This window comes from Engystomops pustulosus, unplaced genomic scaffold, assembly GCF_040894005.1.
Source record: "Engystomops pustulosus unplaced genomic scaffold, aEngPut4.maternal MAT_SCAFFOLD_135, whole genome shotgun sequence".
Classification (NCBI taxonomy): Eukaryota; Metazoa; Chordata; class Amphibia; order Anura; family Leptodactylidae; genus Engystomops; species Engystomops pustulosus.
The window spans coordinates 144,418-162,872 of record NW_027285016.1 but is presented as its reverse complement, the minus strand read 5'-3'; the positions used below and the strand labels follow the sequence as shown (position 1 = coordinate 162,872).

Here is an 18,455-nt window from a genome sequence, read left to right as displayed (position 1 = left end):
AGGGCAGTGCCACAACAAGGAGCCGCTAGGAGCAGGCGAGGGCAGTGCCACAACAAGGAGCCGCTAGGAGCAGGCGAGGGCAGTGCCACAACAAGGAGCCGCAAGTAGCAGGCGAGGGCAGTGCCACAACAAGGAGCCGCAAGGAGCAGGCGAGGGCAGTGCCACAACAAGGAGCCGCTAGGAGCAGGCGAGGGCAGTGCCACAACAAGGAGCCGCTAGGAGCAGGCGAGGGCAGTGCCACAACAAGGAGCCGCTAGGAGCAGGCGAGGGCAGTGCCACAACAAGGAGCCGCTAGGAGCAGGCGAGGGCAGTGCCACAACAAGGAGCCGCTAGGAGCAGGCGAGGGCAGTGCCACAACAAGGGGCCGCTAGGAGCAGGCGAGGGCAGTGCCACAACAAGGGGCCGCTAGGAGCAGGCGAGGGCAGTGCCACAACAAGGGGCCGCTAGGAGCAGGCGAGGGCAGTGCCACAACAAGGGGCCGCAAGGAGCAGGCGAGGGCAGTGCCACAACAAGGGGCCGCAAGGAGCAGGCGAGGGCAGTGCCACAACAAGGGGCCGCTAGGAGCAGGCGAGGGCAGTGCCACAACAAGGGGCCGCGAGGAGCAGGCGAGGGCAGTGCCACAACAAGGAGCCGCTAGGAGCAGGCGAGGGCAGTGCCACAACAAGGAGCCGCTAGGAGCAGGCGAGGGCAGTGCCACAACAAGGAGCCATGAGGGGCAGCCGGGGGCAGTGCCACAGTTTGCAGCCGAGGGCAGTGCCACAAAAAGGAGCCGCAAGGGCAGACAGGGGCAGTGCCACAAGAATGACATCTCTCCAGGGACAAGACATAGTGCAGCAATGTCTGCAACCCCTTATGTTATGCCCCTGACAGACGTGTAGGACCCCCACCATGGCTCCTCTGTATTCTCTTGCTGTGCATTTTCATTTTATTCATATTTGGTAGAAGATTCCCATGTAATGTCCGCTCCAGGATTACTCGATCCAAGAAAGGGGCTTTTCCTGAGCCGCAGATCATTAGTTATTTGTGGAGTGATTGGACGTCTTAGGATGGGAATCGTGTACGGCCTGAAGATGGCGCTCACACTTCTTGTGTTATCCTGCTATGTGCTGGGGTCATCTGTAGGGGACCAGGGTGGTCTATGGGGTACAATTCCTCATCCAATGGAGTGAAGCCCCAGAGCCTGAGGTCACAGATCTCCTCACGTGAAAGTCTGGAGGAGAGCGGCGTCAGGATTAGAGCTTCTTCTTATACTGGCAGAACTTGCAGATTACTCACAGATCACCATGGAGAATAACATTGTAAGACACAAACACGGCCCGGAATAATGTCATTAGCAGGTCACGTTCCGGATCATTCACATTTCCTCAATATTGATAATTTGATTACTGAGACTTCATAATGGAAGGTCGTTCAGTGTCTGCATCAGGGGGGGAGGGGGGGGCGACCAGAGCAAAGAGACAAGGGGCAGGACACGACCGCACAGGGAGGACCTGGTCACCCACCACCCACCGAGGAGACTTCACTCATAACCACATGAGGGGCAGAAACACAACAGAACCAGCATAAACCTGCCCGACCTGCACCCGGCCTCCAGGGGGCATCCAGAGCCTCCATCTCCACCTACTATATATTATATCTCCTCGGGGATCACTCCTTACTCCTCTATCACTCTTTTTCTCCTTTACTGCTCTTTGTTTCCTCCTGAAAAAAAATGTAACTTTCATTCACCCCTCATTCCCAATTCTCCTCAAATTCCCAATTCTTTCTCCTCCTACATCGTTCATTCCTTTTTCTCCATCGTTTTCTTCTCCCCCTTCTACATCATCCATTTCCCCTGCTCCTATGTACACCTTCTCCTCCTGCTGCATCCACCCACCCTCCCCTCCTGCTGCGCTTGCTCTCCCCTTTTCTTGCTCTCACCTTCCCCTCCTCCTGTGCGTGCTCTCCCCTCCTCCGGTGCGTGCTCTCCCCTCCTCCTGCGTTCGCCCTATCTTCCTCCTGCGCTGGCCTTCTCTCCTCCTGTGCTAATTATTCCCCTGTGCTCACCCCCTTTCTACTCTTGCATTCACTCACACCTCCTCCAGTCGCTCCCCTCCTCCTGCGCTCTCTCTCCTCCTGCGCTCTCTCCCCTCCTCCTGTATTCACTCTCCCCTCCTCCTGTATTCACTCTCCCCTCCTGCTGTGCTCACTCTCGGTCTCCTCTCCTACTGTGCTTAGTCTCCCCTCCTCCTGTGCTTAGTCTCCCCTTCTCCTGTGCTTAGTCTCCCCTCCTCCGGCGCTCACTCTCTACTCCTCCTTTCCTCCGTCTCCCCTCTTTCTGCGGTCACTCTCCCCCTGTGCTCACCCCTTCCTACTCTTGTGCTCACTCTCACCTCCTCTAGTCTCTCCCCTCCTGCTGCGCTCACTCTCCCCTCCTGCTGCGCTCACTCTCCCCTCCTGCTGCGCTCACTCTCCCCTCCTGCTGCGCTCACTCTCCCCTCCTGCTGCGCTCACTCTCCCCTCCTGCTGCGCTCACTCTCCCCTCCTGCTGCGCTCACTCTCCCCTCCTGCTGCGCTCACTCTCCCCTCCTGCTGCGCTCTCTCTCCCCTCCCTCCTCCTGCTCTTACTCTCTCCTCCTCCTGCTCTTACTCTCTCCTCCTCCTGCTGCGCTCACTCTCTTCTCCTCCTTTCCTTGGTCTCCCCTCCTCCTGTGCTCATTCTTCCCCTGTGCTCACCCCTTCCTACGTTTGCACTTACTCTCGCCTCCTCCAGTCCCTCCTGCGCTCATTCTTCCCTCCTCTTGCGCTCATTCTTCCCTCCTCCTGCGCTCATTCTATCCTCCTCCTGTGTTCACTCTCCCCTCCTTGTTTGCTCATTTTGCCCTCCCTCCTCCTGCTCTTACTCTCCCCTCCTCCTGTGCTCATTCTTCCCTCCTGCGCTCACACCCTCCTCCTCCTTTCCTGGGTCTCCCCTCTTTCTGTGTTTGCCCTCTCCTGACCCTCCCCTCCTCCTGTGCTCATTCTCCTCCTGTGTGCACTCTCCCCTCCTCCTGCATCTGCCCTCTCCTACTGCCCCTCCCCTCCTCCTGTGTTTAGCCTCTCCTCCTTCTGTGCTCACTCTCCCCTCCTCCTGCACTCACTCTCTCCTCCTTTCCTCGGTCTCCCCTCTTTCTGCGGTCACTATCCCCTCCTCCTCTGCTCACTCGTCCCTCCTCCTCTGCTCACTCGTCCCTCCACCTGCGCTCACTCGTCCCTCCACCTGCGCTCACTCGTCCCTCCACCTGCGCTCACTCGTCCCTCCACCTGCGCTCACTCGTCCCTCCACCTGCTCTCACTCGTCCCTCCACCTGCTCTCACTCGTCCCTCCACCTGCTCTCACTCGTCCCTCCACCTGCTCTCACTCGTCCCTCCTCCTGCTCTCACTCGTCCCTCCTCCTGCTCTCACTCGTCCCTCCTCCTGCTCTCACTCGTCCCTCCTCCTGCTCTCACTCGTCCCTCCTCCTGCTCTCACTCGTCCCTCCTCCTGCTCTCACTCGTCCCTCCTCCTGCTCTCACTCGTCCCTCCTCCTGCTCTCACTCGTCCCTCCTCCTGCTCTCACTCGTCCCTCCTCCTGCTCTCACTCGTCCCTCCTCCTGCTCTCACTCGTCCCTCCTCCTGCTCTCACTCGTCCCTCCTCCTGCTCTCACTCGTCCTTCCTCCTGCTCTCACTCGTCCCTCCTCCTGCTCTCACTCGTCCCTCCTCCTGCTCTCACTCGTCCCTCCTCCTGCTCTCACTCGTCCCTCCTCCTGCTCTCACTCGTCCCTCCTCCTGCTCTCACTCGTCCCTCCTCCTGCTCTCACTCGTCCCTCCTCCTGCTCTCACTCGTCCCTCCTCCTGCTCTCACTCGTCCCTCCTCCTGCTCTCACTCGTCCCTCCTCCTGCTCTCACTCGTCCCTCCTCCTGCTCTCACTCGTCCCTCCTCCTGCTCTCACTCTCCTCTCCTCCTGCTCTCACTCTCCCCTCCTCCTGCTCTCACTCTCCCCTCCTCCTGCTCTCACTCTCCCCTCCTCCTGCTCTCACTCTCCCCTCCTCCTGCTCTCACTCTCCCCTCCTCCTGCTCTCTCTCTCCCCTCCTCCTGCTCTCTCTCTCCCCTCCTCCTGCTCTCTCTCCCCTCTTTTCGCGCTCCCCCCTCCTCCTGCACGCGCTCCCTTTCCTCCTGCGTTTGTCCTCTCCTCATCCTGTCCCTCCCCTCCTCCTGCGCTCACTCTCTCCTCCTCCTGTGTTTGCTCTCTCCTGTCACTCCCCTCCTCCTGCGTTCACTCTTCCCTCCTCCTGCACACGCTCTCCCCTTCTCCTGTGTTTGCCACTCCTGTCCCCCTCCCCTCCTCCTGCGCTCTCTCTCCCTTCCTCCTGCATGCACTCTCCCCTCTTTCTGTGTTTGCCCTCTCCTGTCATTCCCTTCCTCCTGCTCTCACTCTCCCCTCATCCTACACACGCTCTCCACTCCTCCTGTGCTCATTCTCCCTCTGTGCTCACTCTCCCCTCCTCCTGCGCTTACTCTCCCCTCCTCCTGCGCTTACTCTCCCCTCCTCCTGCGCTCACTCTCCCCTCCTCCTGCGCTCACTCTCCCCTCCTCCTGCGCTCACTCTCCCCTCCTCCTGCGCTCACTCTCCCCTCCTCCTGCGCTCACTCTCCCCTCCTCCTGCGCTCACTCTCCCCTCCTCCTGCGCTCACTCTCCCCTCCTCCTGCGCTCACTCTCCCCTCCTCCTGCGCTCACTCTCCCCTCCTCCTGCGCTCACTCTCCCCTCCTCCTGCGCTCACTCTCCCCTCCTCCTGTGCTCACTCTCCCCTCCTTCTGCGCTCTTTCTCCCCTCCTCCTCCTGCATGCACTCTCCCCTCCTCCTGCATGCACTCTCCCCTCCTTCTGTGTTTGCCCTCTCCTGTCATTCCCCTCCTCCTGCTCTCACTCTCCCCTCCTCCTGTGCTCATTTTCCCTCTGTGCTCACTCTCCCCTCCTCCTGTGATCACTCTCCTCCTGCGCGCACTTACCCCTCCTCTTGCATCTGCTCTCTCCTCCTGTCCCTCCCCTCCTCCTGTGTTTACCCTCTGCTCCTTCTGTGCTCACTCTCCCCTCCTCCTGCGCTCACTCTCTCCTTCTCCTTTCCTCGGTCTCCCCTCTTTCTGCAGTCACTCTCCCCTCCTCCTCTGCTCACTCTTCCCTCCTCCTGCTCTCACTCTTCCCTCCTCCTGCTCTCACTCTTCCCTCCTCCTGCTCTCACTCTTCCCTCCTCCTGCTCTCACTCTTACCTCCTCTTGCTCTCACTCTTCCCCTTCTCCTACTCTCACTCTTCCCCTTCTCCTGCTCTCACTCTTCCCCTTCTCCTGCTCTCACTCTTCCCCTTCTCCTGCTCTCACTCTTCCCTCCTCATGCTCTCACTCTTCCCTCCTCATGCTCTCACTCTTCCCTCCTCATGCTCTCACTCTTCCCTCCTCATGCTCTCACTCTTCCCTCCTCCTGCTCTCACTCTTCCCTCCTCCTGCTCTCACTCTTCCCTCCTCCTGCTCTCACTCTTACCTCCTCTTGCTCTCACTCTTCCCTCCTCCTGCTCTCACTCTTCCCTCCTCCTGCTCTCACTCTTCCCTCCTCCTGCTCTCACTCTTCCCTCCTCCTGCTCTCACTCTTCCCTCCTCCTGCTCTCACTCTTCCCTCCTCCTGCTCTCACTCTTCCCTCCTCCTGCTCTCACTCTTCCCTCCTCCTGCTCTCACTCTTCCCTCCTCCTGCTCTCACTCTTCCCTCCTCCTGCTCTCACTCTTCCCTCCTCCTGCTCTCACTCTTCCCTCCTCCTGCTCTCACTCTCCCCTCCTCCTACTCTCACTCTCCCCTCATGTGCTCACTCTCCTCTCCCTCTGTGCTCACTCTCCTCTCCCTCTGCGCTCACTCTCCTCTCCCTCTGCGCTCACTCTCCTCTCCCTCTGCGCTCACTCTCCTCTCCCTCTGCGCTCACTCTCCTCTCCCTCTGCGCTCACTCTCCTCTCCCTCTGCGCTCACTCTCCTCTCCCTCTGCGCTCACTCTCCTCTCCCTCTGCGCTCACTCTCCTCTCCCTCTGCGCTCACTCTCCTCTCCCTCTGCGCTCTCTCTCCTCTCCCTCTGCGCTCACTCTCCTCTCCCTCTGCGCTCACTCTCCTCTCCCTCTGCGCTCACTCTCCTCTCCCTCTGCGCTCACTCTCCTCTCCCTCTGCGCTCACTCTCCTCTCCCTCTGCGCTCACTCTCCTCTCCCTCTGAGCTCACTCTCCTCTTCCTCTGCGCTCACTCTCCTCTTGTGGAGACAAGTGTCCCTCTGCCTGACCGGCCGCAGGGATTGCACAATGTGGAGACAAGTGTCCCTCTGCCTGAGCGGGCGCAGGGATTGCACAATGTGGAGACAAGTGTCCCTCTGCCTGACCGGCCACAGGGATTGCACAATGTGGAGACAAGTGTCCCTCTGCCTGAGCGGCCGCAGGGACTGCACAATGTGGAGACAAGTGTCCCTCTGCCTGACCGGCCGCAGGGATTGCACAATGTGGAGACAAGTGTCCCTCTGCCTGACCGGCCGCAGGGATTGCACAATGTGGAGACAAGTGTCCCTCTGCCTGACCGGCCGCAGGGATTGCACAATGTGGAGACAAGTGTCCCTCTGCCTGACCGGCCGCAGGGATTGCACAATGTGGAGACAAGTGTCCCTCTGCCTGACCGGCCGCAGGGATTGCACAATGTGGAGACAAGTGTCCCTCTGCCTGACCGGCCACAGGGATTGCACAATGTGGAGACAAGTGTCCCTCTGCCTGAGCGGCCGCAGGTATTGCACAATGTGGAGACAAGTGTCCCTCTGCCTGACCATCCGCAGGGATTGCACAATGTGGAGACAAGTGTCCCTCTGCCTGACCGGCCACAGGGATTGCACAATGTGGAGACAAGTGTCCCTCTGCCTGACCGGCCACAGGGATTGCACAATGTGGAGACAAGTGTCCCTCTGCCTGACCGGCCGCAGGGATTGCACAATGTGGAGACAAGTGTCCCTCTGCCTGACCGGCCGCAGGGATTGCACAATGTGGAGACAAGTGTCCCTCTGCCTGACCGGCCGCAGGGATTGCACAATGTGGAGACAAGTGTCCCTCTGCCTGACCGGCCACAGGGATTGCACAATGTGGAGACAAGTGTCCCTCTGCCTGACCGGCCGCAGGGATTGCACAATGTGGAGACAAGTGTCCCTCTGCCTGACCGGCCACAGGGATTGCACAATGTGGAGACAAGTGTCCCTCTGCCTGACCGGCCGCAGGGATTGCACAATGTGGAGACAAGTGTCCCTCTGCCTGACCGGCCGCAGGGATTGCACAATGTGGAGACAAGTGTCCCTCTGCCTGACCGGCCGCAGGGATTGCACAATGTGGAGACAAGTGTCCCTCTGCCTGACCGGCCACAGGGATTGCACAATGTGGAGACAAGTGTCCCTCTGCCTGACCGGCCGCAGGGATTGCACAATGTGGAGACAAGTGTCCCTCTGCCTGACCGGCCACAGGGATTGCACAATGTGGAGACAAGTGTCCCTCTGCCTGACCGGCCGCAGGGATTGCACAATGTGGAGACAAGTGTCCCTCTGCCTGACCGGCCGCAGGGATTGCACAATGTGGATTCTCATCAGTTATTATTCCTGGACGTCTCGGGGCTCGGGAATGTGATGCTATTACTGGCACCGCGCTCTTTCCTGGTGTCTTTCCAGGACCCCTGGCCGCGTGCAGAATTCCTTCAGATTCGACACAATGGGGTTTAACCAAAATCCAACATACTTGTCTTAATCACCATAACGGGCCGTGTCTCCTGCCTAATATGGACAAAAGACAAGATCACGTCCCTCCTGTGTGAGGACACAAATCTGCACCTGCCCTTATGTCTCCAGGTACTGAATGTCCCAGGAAGAGAGATCCTCGGATCAGCACTCTGACAGGTGTGCAGCGGGAACTACCCAGGATAATACCCTGTTGCCCTGTCTTCTTCTTGTGGCTTCGTTCTTCATAGTTTCTGCTCTCATGCTCTTGGTCGGAGAGTACAGTACAGCTAGCCGCCTCCCCTACAGGTGTACAGCTAGCCGCCTGCCCTACAGTTGTACTGCTAGCCGCCTCCCCTACAGGTGTACTGCTAGCCGCCTCCCCCTTCCAGGTGTACTGCTAGCCGCCTCCCCCTTCCAGGTGTACTACTAGCCGCCTCCCCCTTCCAGGTGTACTGCTAGCCGCCTCCCCCTCCAGGTGTACGGCTAGCCGCCTCCCCCTCCAGGTGTACGGCTAGCCGCCTCCCCCTCCAGGTGTATGGCTCTACATGCAGTTTTCTCATCCTGTCCCTGAGCTCTGCATGCAGTTTTCTGAGCATATCTCTGAGCTCTTCAGGCAGTTCTCCCCTCCTTAGGTCTCTGAGCTCTACAGGCAGTTCTCTCCTCCTTAGGTCTCTGAGCTCTACAGGCAGTTCTCTCCTGCTCCTGCCTCTGAGCTCTATAGGCAGTTCTCTCCTGCTCCTGCCTCTGAGCTCTATAGGCAGTTCTCTCCTGCTCCTGCCTCTGAGCTCTACAGACAGTTCTCTCCTGCTCCTGCCTCTGAGCTCTACAGACAGTTCTCTCCTCCGCATGTCTCTGAGCTCTATAGGCAGTTCTCTCCTGCTCCTGCCTCTGAGCTCTATAGGCAGTTCTCTCCTGTTCCTGCCTCTGAGCTCTACAGGCAGTTCTCTCCTCCTCAGGTCTCTGAGCTCTACAGGCAGTTCTCTCCTCCTTAGGTCTCTGAGCTCTATAGGCAGTTCTCTCCTGCTCCTGCCTCTGAGCTCTACAGGCAGTTCTCTCCTGCTCCTGCCTCTGAGCTCTACAGGCAGTTCTCTCCTCCTTAGGTCTCTGAGCTCTGCACTAGTTTGGACATTTGTGAATGTCCAGGATTTGCGTCCATTGCTGTACTGTAGTAGTTCTGGCGATTAGCAGAGCGTTCCCGGCCACCCACCAGGCTGAACACACAGCCCTGAACTTACTGTACAATAACATTGCCTGTATCTGGGTTAGCAATGACCGGCTCTAAATTACAGCCTGGAGATCCCAAATTACAGGCTGCGGAGTCACCACAATATGGTAATGAGAGGGGAGGACGCGCCAATGTCAGCAGCATGTTCTGCTGCGAGGTGCATGGGGCTGATGCCGGGAGATCCCTCTACCATGTTTTGTGTGTGTATTGCTGTAATGTATCCCTCTAAGTCACATGGGTCACCAGGGATCTTTGTGTCATTGTGCTGGTGCGGGGAGGGGGGCGCTGCACGGTTTATCTCCAGTATTCTCATTGACCCTTTCCTCTCCCCCCAGCCCAGCGGGAAGGGTCCTCGGCTCCCGGAGGTGTACTGCGTGATCAGCCGGCTCGGATGCTTCGACCTCTTCTCCAAGGTAAGTGGATGCTGGGAAGAGATGGGGCAGATACCTACGACTGGTTAGGTAACCGATTGACATGTGCAACATTCAGATGTCCATCAGATACAGTCATTGTAGAATGATGGATGTCAGATTGTCTGGAGACTTCCATATAACCGTCCCAGATTGATGGTGGAGATAATAACTTCTAACAGATCACTTGATGCTGCAGACCAGCAAATGCCTGAACTTCTGCTGTTATACAGGTGGTCACACTGGCTGATGGTCAATATTCCAGAACTTCTGCTGTTATACATGTCGTCACACTGGCTGAGGGTCAATAATTTAGAACTTCTGCTGTTATACAGAATGGTCACACTGGCTGATGGCCAATATTCCAGAACTTCTGCTGTCATACATATGGTCAAACTGGCTGATGGTCAATAATTTAGAACTTCTGCTGTTATACATGTGGTCACACTGGCTGATGGTCAATAATCCAGAACTTCTGCTGTTATACATGTGGTCACACTGGCTGATGGTCAATAATCCAGAACTTCTGCTGTTATACATGTGGTCCCACTGGCTGATGGTCAATAATTTAGAACTTCTGCTGTTATACAGAATGGTCACACTGGCTGATGGCCAATATTCCAGAACTTCTGCTGTCATACATATGGTCAAACTGGCTGATGGTCAATAATTTAGAACTTCTGCTGTTATACATATGGTCAAACTGGCTGATGGTCAATAATTTAGAACTTCTGCTGTCATACATGTGGTCACACTGGCTGATGGTCAATAATTTAGAACTTCTGCTGTTATACATGTGGTTCCACTGGCTGATGGTCAATAATTTAGAACTTCTGCTGTTATACAGGTGGTCACACTGGCTGATCAGTAATCTATAGCATTAGATTATTAGCTTGTATCACTTAGTTTCTCACACATGACATAAGTAGTGTAAGTAATGATCTGTGACCTTCATCTGAGGTCAGACTTCCTCCATTATAAGGAGTCGATGTGTATGATGTCCTGATCTGCAGTGCTCTGGTTCACAGAGGGGGCACTTACTTTTCCTCATGCCCTGAGTATTTGCCAGGTCGTACATTATACTTTCCCCTCAAGGTTGGAGAGAAATTCTGCGCTGCTCCAGGCCAAACCACTAAGCCTGTAATGCTCTCAGCCGCCACACAGATGTGAGCGCAGAGCCGAGATGTGTTTGTCTTGGACGCCCTGACTCCCTGCTCCTCCGTGGGGTGTCACTACACTACGCAGATATAGCAGAGCTGAGGTTGTGTCGTCACATGGTACAGTACAAGTTGTTGTCATCTTCCTCTAGATCTTGGATGAGGTGGAGCGGAGGAGAGGGATATCCGCTGCCCTCGTCTACCCGTTTATGAGGAGTCTGATGGAGTCCCCCTTTCCGGCTCCGGGGAAAACAATCCGGGTGAAGACGTTCCTCCCGGGTGCAGGGAATGAGGTACTGGAGACATGGCGTATGTTTGGTGTCTCTCTTGTGCTCGCTGGTCCTCATACATGTCACCGTCTCTTTAGGTCATCGAGCTGCGGAGGCCGATGGATTCACGGCTGGAACACGTGGACTTTGAATGTCTCTTCAGATGCCTCAGCGTCCGACAGATCATACGGATTTTTGCCTCGTTGCTGCTGGAGAGAAGAGTCATATTTGTGGCAGAGAAGCTGAGGTGAGGACTGGACATGGCGACTGCGGTTCTGGAGGCTGCAGAGAAACACCTCCTGAGTTTAGATCTAAGTGCTGGACCTTGTACATCAGTAACATGGAAGGACACTCAAGTGCACGGCTGTGATGTCATGTGCTGGGGGAGTGCACTGCTGTGATGTCATGTACTGGGGGAGTGCACTGCTGTGATGTCATGTACTGGGGGAGTGCACTGCTGTGATGTCATGTACTGGGGGAGTGCACTGCTGTGATGTCATGTGCTGGAGGAGTGCACTGCTGTGATGTCATGTACTGGGGGAGTGCACTGCTGTGATGTCATGTGCTGGGGCAGTGCACTGCTGTGATGTCATGTGCTGGGGCAGTGCACTGCTGTGATGTCATGTGCTGGGGGAGTGCACTGCTGTGATGTCATGTGCTGGGGGAGTGCACTGCTGTGATGTCATGTGCTGGGGGAGTGCACTGCTGTGATGTCATGTGCTGGGGGAGTGCACTGCTGTGATGTCATGTACTGGGGCAGTGCACGGCTGTGATGTCATGTGCTGGGGGAGTGCACTGCTGTGATGTCATGTACTGGGGGAGTGCACTGCTGTGATGTCATGTACTGGGGGAGTGCACTGCTGTGATGTCATGTGCTGGGGGAGTGCACTGCTGTGATGTCATGTGCTGGGGGAGTGCACTGCTGTGATGTCATGTGCTGGGGGAGTGCACTGCTGTGATGTCATGTACTGGGGCAGTGCACGGCTGTGATGTCATGTGCTGGGGGAGTGCACTGCTGTGATGTCATGTACTGGGGCAGTGCACGGCTGTGATGTCATGTGCTGGGGGAGTGCACTGCTGTGATGTCATGTACTGGGGGAGTGCACTGCTGTGATGTCATGTACTGGGGCAGTGCACGGCTGTGATGTCATGTGCTGGGGGAGTGCACTGCTGTGATGTCATGTACTGGGGGAGTGCACTGCTGTGATGTCATGTACTGGGGGAGTGCACTGCTGTGATGTCATGTACTGGGGGAGTGCACTGCTGTGATGTCATGTACTGGGGGAGTGCACTGCTGTGATGTCATGTACTGGGGGAGTGCACTGCTGTGATGTCATGTGCTGGGGGAGTGCACGGCTGTGATGTCATGTACTGGGGGAGTGCACTGCTGTGATGTCATGTGCTGGGGGAGTGCACTGCTGTGATGTCATGTGCTGGGGGAGTGCACGGCTGTGATGTCATGTACTGGGGGAGTGCACGGCTGTGATGTCATGTACTGGGGGAGTGCACTGCTGTGATGTCATGTACTGGGGGAGTGCACTGCTGTGATGTCATGTACTGGGGGAGTGCACTGCTGTGATGTCATGTGCTGGGGGAGTGCACGGCTGTGATGTCATGTACTGGGGCAGTGCACGGCTGTGATGTCATGTACTGGGGCAGTGCACGGCTGTGATGTCATGTGCTGGGGGAGTGCACTGCTGTGATGTCATGTGCTGGGGGAGTGCACTGCTGTGATGTCATGTACTGGGGGAGTGCACTGCTGTGATGTCATGTACTGGGGGAGTGCACGGCTGTGATGTCATGTACTGGGGCAGTGCACTGCTGTGATGTCATGTGCTGGGGGAGTGCACTGCTGTGATGTCATGTGCTGGGGGAGTGCACTGCTGTGATGTCATGTACTGGGGCAGTGCACGGCTGTGATGTCATGTACTGGGGGAGTGCACTGCTGTGATGTCATGTACTGGGGGAGTGCACTGCTGTGATGTCATGTACTGGGGGAGTGCACTGCTGTGATGTCATGCACTGGGGGAGTGCACTGCTGTGATGTCATGTACTGGGGGAGTGCACTGCTGTGATGTCATGTACTGGGGGAGTGCACTGTCTCTGACTGTCTCTCTCTCGCTAACTGTCTCTGTGTCTCTCTGACTGACTGTCTTTGTCTCTGACTGTCTGTTACCATTTCTGTTTCTGACGGTCTCTGTCTCCAATAGTCTCTGTTTCTCACCCTTGCTGTCTGTCTCTGACTGTCTCTGTCTATCTGTCTTTGATTGTCTCTGACTGTGTGCCTATCTGTCTCTAACTGTCTTTGTCTCTGATTGCCTCTGTCTCTCTCAACTGTCTCTGTGGCCATTCCTGCCTGAGTGTCTCTGACTGTCTCTGTCTCTGGCTGTTTGTGTCACACACATACACTCAGCCTTATATATTCGATGGTCTCCATCTTGGCTCACTGTGACAATATAGAATCTCTATTGGGACCGTGGACATATCCAGACATGTGGGAACGTCCTAAGCAATGCCCCGCCTCCCTGACTCCATCATCCTAGAGGAAGAGACGGCACAAGTGCTGCCAGAGACAATCCTATCTGTGATGAGTGCTCTGCGGTGCACACTATGGCGGCTTTATGTGCCCTGATCTGCTGGAGCTGGTCCTCGGCTTTCCTTGAGCTGAGCTGCCACCTACAGGCGGCTCCAGTCATAGCACGTGGATTCTCAGGATGATGCTGTTATATTCCTGCCTGTGTCCTAATGTATGTACCCCCTCTCCTCAGCACCCTGTCCAGCTGCTCTCACGCTGTGGTCGCTCTTCTCTACCCCTTCTCCTGGCAACACACCTTCATCCCGGTGCTGCCCTCCGCCATGATTGACATTGTATGCTGCCCGACGCCCTTCCTGGTGGGATTACTGTCCAACTCGCTGCCGAAACTCAAGGAGCTGCCGGTGGAAGAGGTGAGAACAGGAAGGATTGTATACAGCTCCTTGTATAGTACAGTGCAGTGCAGTGCGGCTCCTCGTATAGTGCAGTGCAGTGCGGCTCCTCGTATAGTACAGTGCAGTGCGGCTCCTCGTATAGTACAGTGCAGTGCGGCTCCTCGTATAGTACAGTGCAGTGCGGCTCCTCGTATAGTGCAGTGCAGTGCGGCTCCTCGTATAGTACAGTGCAGTGCGGCTCCTCGTATAGTACAGTGCAGTGCGGCTCCTCGTATAGTGCAGTGCAGTGCGGCTCCTCGTATAGTGCAGTGCAGTGCGGCTCCTCGTATAGTGCAGTGCAGTGCGGCTCCTCGTATAGTGCAGTGCAGTGCGGCTCCTCGTATAGTGCAGTGCAGTGCGGCTCCTCGTATAGTGCAGTGCAGTGCGGCTCCTCGTATAGTGCAGTGCGGCGCGGCTCCTCGTATAGTACGGTGCAGTGCGGCTCCTCGTATAGTATAGTGCAGTGCAGTTCGGCTCCTCGTATAGTACAGTGCAGTGCAGTGCGGCTCCTCGTATAGTGCAGTGCAGTGCGGCTCCTCGTATAGTGCAGTGCAGTGCGGCTCCTCGTATAGTGCAGTGCAGTGCGGCTCCTCGTATAGTACAGTGCAGTGCGGCTCCTCGTATAGTACAGTACAGTGCAGTGCAGTGCGGCTCCTCGTATAGTACAGTGCAGTGCGGCTCCTCGTATAGTACAGTGCAGTGCGGCTCCTCGTATAGTACAGTGCAGTGCGGCTCCTCGTGCAGTGCATGGCTCAGCACTGTCCCTTAGCGGTCAGGTAGGTGTCTGTGTGTCCTGCACTGACCTCCATGTGACTCTCCTCTCTCCTCAGGCTCTCATGGTGGATCTCGGTTCTGATCGGTTTATAAGACAGGTGAGTGACGCTGAATGTTTCCTGATCCGAGATTTTATTTCCTACTCAATGGTCAGAAATCCTGATCTCTCCTGGGGACCCCTAGTCTGGTGTACACCGGGTGCCTGAGCAGTGCACCCTCTCCTGGGGACCCCTAGTCTGGTGTACACCGGGTGCCTGAGCAGTGCACCCTCTCCGGGGGACCCCTAGTCTGGTGTACACTGGGTGCCTGAGCAGTGCACCCTCTCCTGGGGACCCCTAGTCTGGTGTACATCGGGTGCCTGAGCAGTGCACCCTCTCCTGGGGACCTCTAGTCTGGTGTACACCGGGTGCCTGAGCAGTGCACCCTCTCCTGGGGATCCCTAGTCTGGTGTACACCGGGTGCCTGAGCAGTGCACCCTCTCCTGGGGACCCCTAGTCTGATGTACACCGGGTGCCTGAGCAGTGCACCCTCTCCTGGGGACCTCTAGTCTGGTGTACACCGGGTGCCTGAGCAGTGCACCCTCTCCTGGGGACCTCTAGTCTGGTGTACACCGGGTGCCTGAGCAGTGCACCCTCTCCTGGGGACCTCTAGTCTGGTGTACACCGGGTGCCTGAGCAGTGCACCCTCTCCGGGGGACCGCTAGTCTGGTGTACACTGGGTGCCTGAGCAGTGCACCCTCTCCTGGGGACCCCTAGTCTGGTGTACACCGGGTGCCTGAGCAGTGCACCCTCTCCGGGGGACCCCTAGTCTGGTGTACACTGGGTGCCTGAGCAGTGCACCCTCTCCGGGGGACCCCTAGTCTGGTGTACACTGGGTGCCTGAGCAGTGCACCCTCTCCTGGGGACCCCTAGTCTGGTGTACACCGGGTGCCTGAGCAGTGCACCCTCTCCGGGGGACCCCTAGTCTGGTGTACACCGGGTGCCTGAGCAGTGCACCCTCTCCTGGGGACCCCTAGTCTGGTGTACACCGGGTGCCTGAGCAGTGCACCCTCTCCTGGGGATCCCTAGTCTGGTGTACACTGGGTGCCTGAGCAGTGCACCCTCTCCTGGGGACCTCTAGTCTGGTGTACACCGGGTGCCTGAGCAGTGCACCCTCTCCTGGGGACCCCTAGTCTGGTGTACACCGGGTGCCTGAGCAGTGCACCCTCTCCTGGGGACCCCTAGTCTGGTGTACACCGGGTGCCTGAGCAGTGCACCCTCTCCTGGGGACCCCTAGTCTGGTGTACACCGGGTGCCTGAGCAGTGCACCCTCTCCTGGGGACCCCTAGTCTGGTGTACACCGGGTGCCTGAGCAGTGCACCCTCTCCTGGGGACCCCTAGTCTGGTGTACACCGGGTGCCTGAGCAGTGCACCCTCTCCTGGGAACCCCTAGTCTGGTGTACACCGGGTGTCTGAGCAGTGCACCCTCTCCTGGGGACCCCTAGTCTGGTGTACACCGGGTGTCTGAGCAGTGCACCCTCTCCTGGGGACCCCTAGTCTGGTGTACACCGGGTGCCTGAGCAGTGCACCCTCTCCTGGGGACCCCTAGTCTGGTGTACACCGGGTGCCTGAGCAGTGCACCCTCTCCGGGGGACCCCTAGTCTGGTGTACACTGGGTGCCTGAGCAGTGCACCCTCTCCGGGGGACCCCTAGTCTGGTGTACACCGGGTGCCTGAGCAGTGCACCCTCTCCTGGGGACCTCTAGTCTGGTGTACACCGGGTGCCTGAGCAGTGCACCCTCTCCTGGGGACCCCTAGTCTGGTGTACACCGGGTGCCTGAGCAGTGCACCCTCTCCGGGGGACCCCTAGTCTGGTGTACACCGGGTGCCTGAGCAGTGCACCCTCTCCTGGGGACCCCTAGTCTGGTGTACACCGGGTGCCTGAGCAGTGCACCCTCTCCTGGGGACCCCTAGTCTGGTGTACACCGGGATGCCTGAGCAGTGCACCCTCTCCTGGGGATCCCTAGTCTGGTGTACACCGGGTGCCTGAGCAATGCACCCTCTCCTGGGGACCCCTAGTCTGGTGTACACCGGGTGCCTGAGCAGTGCACCCTCTCCGGGGGACCCCTAGTCTGGTGTACACCGGGTGCCTGAGCAGTGCACCCTCTCCTGGGGACCTCTAGTCTGGTGTACACCGGGTGCCTGAGCAGTGCACCCTCTCCTGGGGACCTCTAGTCTGGTGTACACCGGGTGCCTGAGCAGTGCACCCTCTCCTGGGGATCTCTAGTCTGGTGTACACCGGGTGCCTGAGCAGTGCACCCTCTCCTGCGGACCCCTAGTCTGGTGTACACCGGGTGCCTGAGCAGTGCACCCTCTCCTGGGGACCCCTAGTCTGGTGTACACCGGGTGCCTGAGCAGTGCACCCTCTCCTGGGGATCCCTAGTCTGGTGTACACCGGGTGCCTGAGCAGTGCACTCTCTCCTGGGGACCTCTAGTCTGGTGTACACCGGGTGCCTGAGCAGTGCACCCTCTCCGGGGGACCCCTAGTCTGGTGTACACCGGGTGCCTGAGCAGTGCACCCTCTCCTGGGGACCCCTAGTTCGGTGTACACCGGGTGCCTGAGCAGTGCACCCTCTCCTGGGGACCTCTAGTCTGGTGTACACCGGGTGCCTGAGCAGTGCACCCTCTCCGGGGGACCTCTAGTCTGGTGTACACCGGGTGCCTGAGCAGTGCACCCTCTCCTGGGGACCCCTAGTCTGGTGTACACCGGGTGCCTGAGCAGTGCACCCTCTCCGGGGGACCGCTAGTCTGGTGTACACCGGGTGCCTGAGCAGTGCACCCTCTCCTGGGGACCCCTAGTCTGGTGTACACCGGGTGCCTGAGCAGTGCACCCTCTCCTGGGGACCCCTAGTCTGGTGTACACCGGGTGCCTGAGCAGTGCACCCTCTCCGGGGGACCCCTAGTCTGGTGTACACCGGGTGCCTGAGCAGTGCACCCTCTCCGGGGGACCCCTAGTCTGGTGTACACCGGGTGCCTGAGCAGTGCACCCTCTCCTGGGGACCTCTAGTCTGGTGTACACTGGGTGCCTGAGCAGTGCAACCTCTCCTGGGGACCCCTAGTCTGGTGTACATCGGGTGCCTGAGCAGTGCGCCCTCTCCTGGGGACCCCTAGTCTGGTGTACACTGGGTGCCTGAGCAGTGCACCCTCTCCGGGGGATCCCTAGTCTGGTGTACACCGGATGCCTGAGCAGTGCACCCTCTCCTGGGGATCCCTAGTCTGGTGTACACTGGGTGCCTGAGCAGTGCACCCTCTCCGGGGGACCTCTAGTCTGGTGTACACTGGGTGCCTGAGCAGTGCACCCTCTCCTGGGGACCCCTAGTCTGGTGTACACTGGGTGCCTGAGCAGTGCACCCTCTCCTGGGGACCTCTAGTCTGGTGTACACCGGGATGCCTGAGCAGTGCACCCTCTCCTGGGGACCCCTAGTCTGGTGTACACCGGGTGCCTGAGCAGTGCACCCTCTCCTGGGGACCCCTAGTCTGGTGTACACCGGGTGCCTGAGCAGTGCACCCTCTCCTGGGGATCCCTAGTCTGGTGTACACCGGGTGCCTGAGCAGTGCACTCTCTCCTGGGGACCTCTAGTCTGGTGTACACCGGGTGCCTGAGCAGTGCACCCTCTCCGGGGGACCCCTAGTCTGGTGTACACCGGGTGCCTGAGCAGTGCACCCTCTCCTGGGGACCCCTAGTTCGGTGTACACCGGGTGCCTGAGCAGTGCACCCTCTCCTGGGGACCTCTAGTCTGGTGTACACCGGGTGCCTGAGCAGTGCACCCTCTCCGGGGGACCTCTAGTCTGGTGTACACCGGGTGCCTGAGCAGTGCACCCTCTCCTGGGGACCCCTAGTCTGGT

General features: G+C 58.1%; 1 protein-coding gene across 3 annotated transcripts in view; it reads left to right on the top strand.

The window, feature by feature from the left end:
• DENND2B (DENN domain containing 2B) overlaps positions 1-18,455 on the top strand; it is a 160,565-nt gene that overhangs the window by 124,161 nt on the left and 17,949 nt on the right. For all 3 annotated transcript variants that reach the window (XM_072131758.1, XM_072131759.1, XM_072131757.1), the window contains 5 exons: positions 9,331-9,408; positions 10,715-10,855; positions 10,930-11,078; positions 13,600-13,777; positions 14,629-14,670. In XM_072131758.1, the coding sequence (XP_071987859.1) occupies positions 9,331-9,408; positions 10,715-10,855; positions 10,930-11,078; positions 13,600-13,777; positions 14,629-14,670 (588 nt within the window). The remainder of the gene's footprint in view (positions 1-9,330; positions 9,409-10,714; positions 10,856-10,929; positions 11,079-13,599; positions 13,778-14,628; positions 14,671-18,455) is intronic.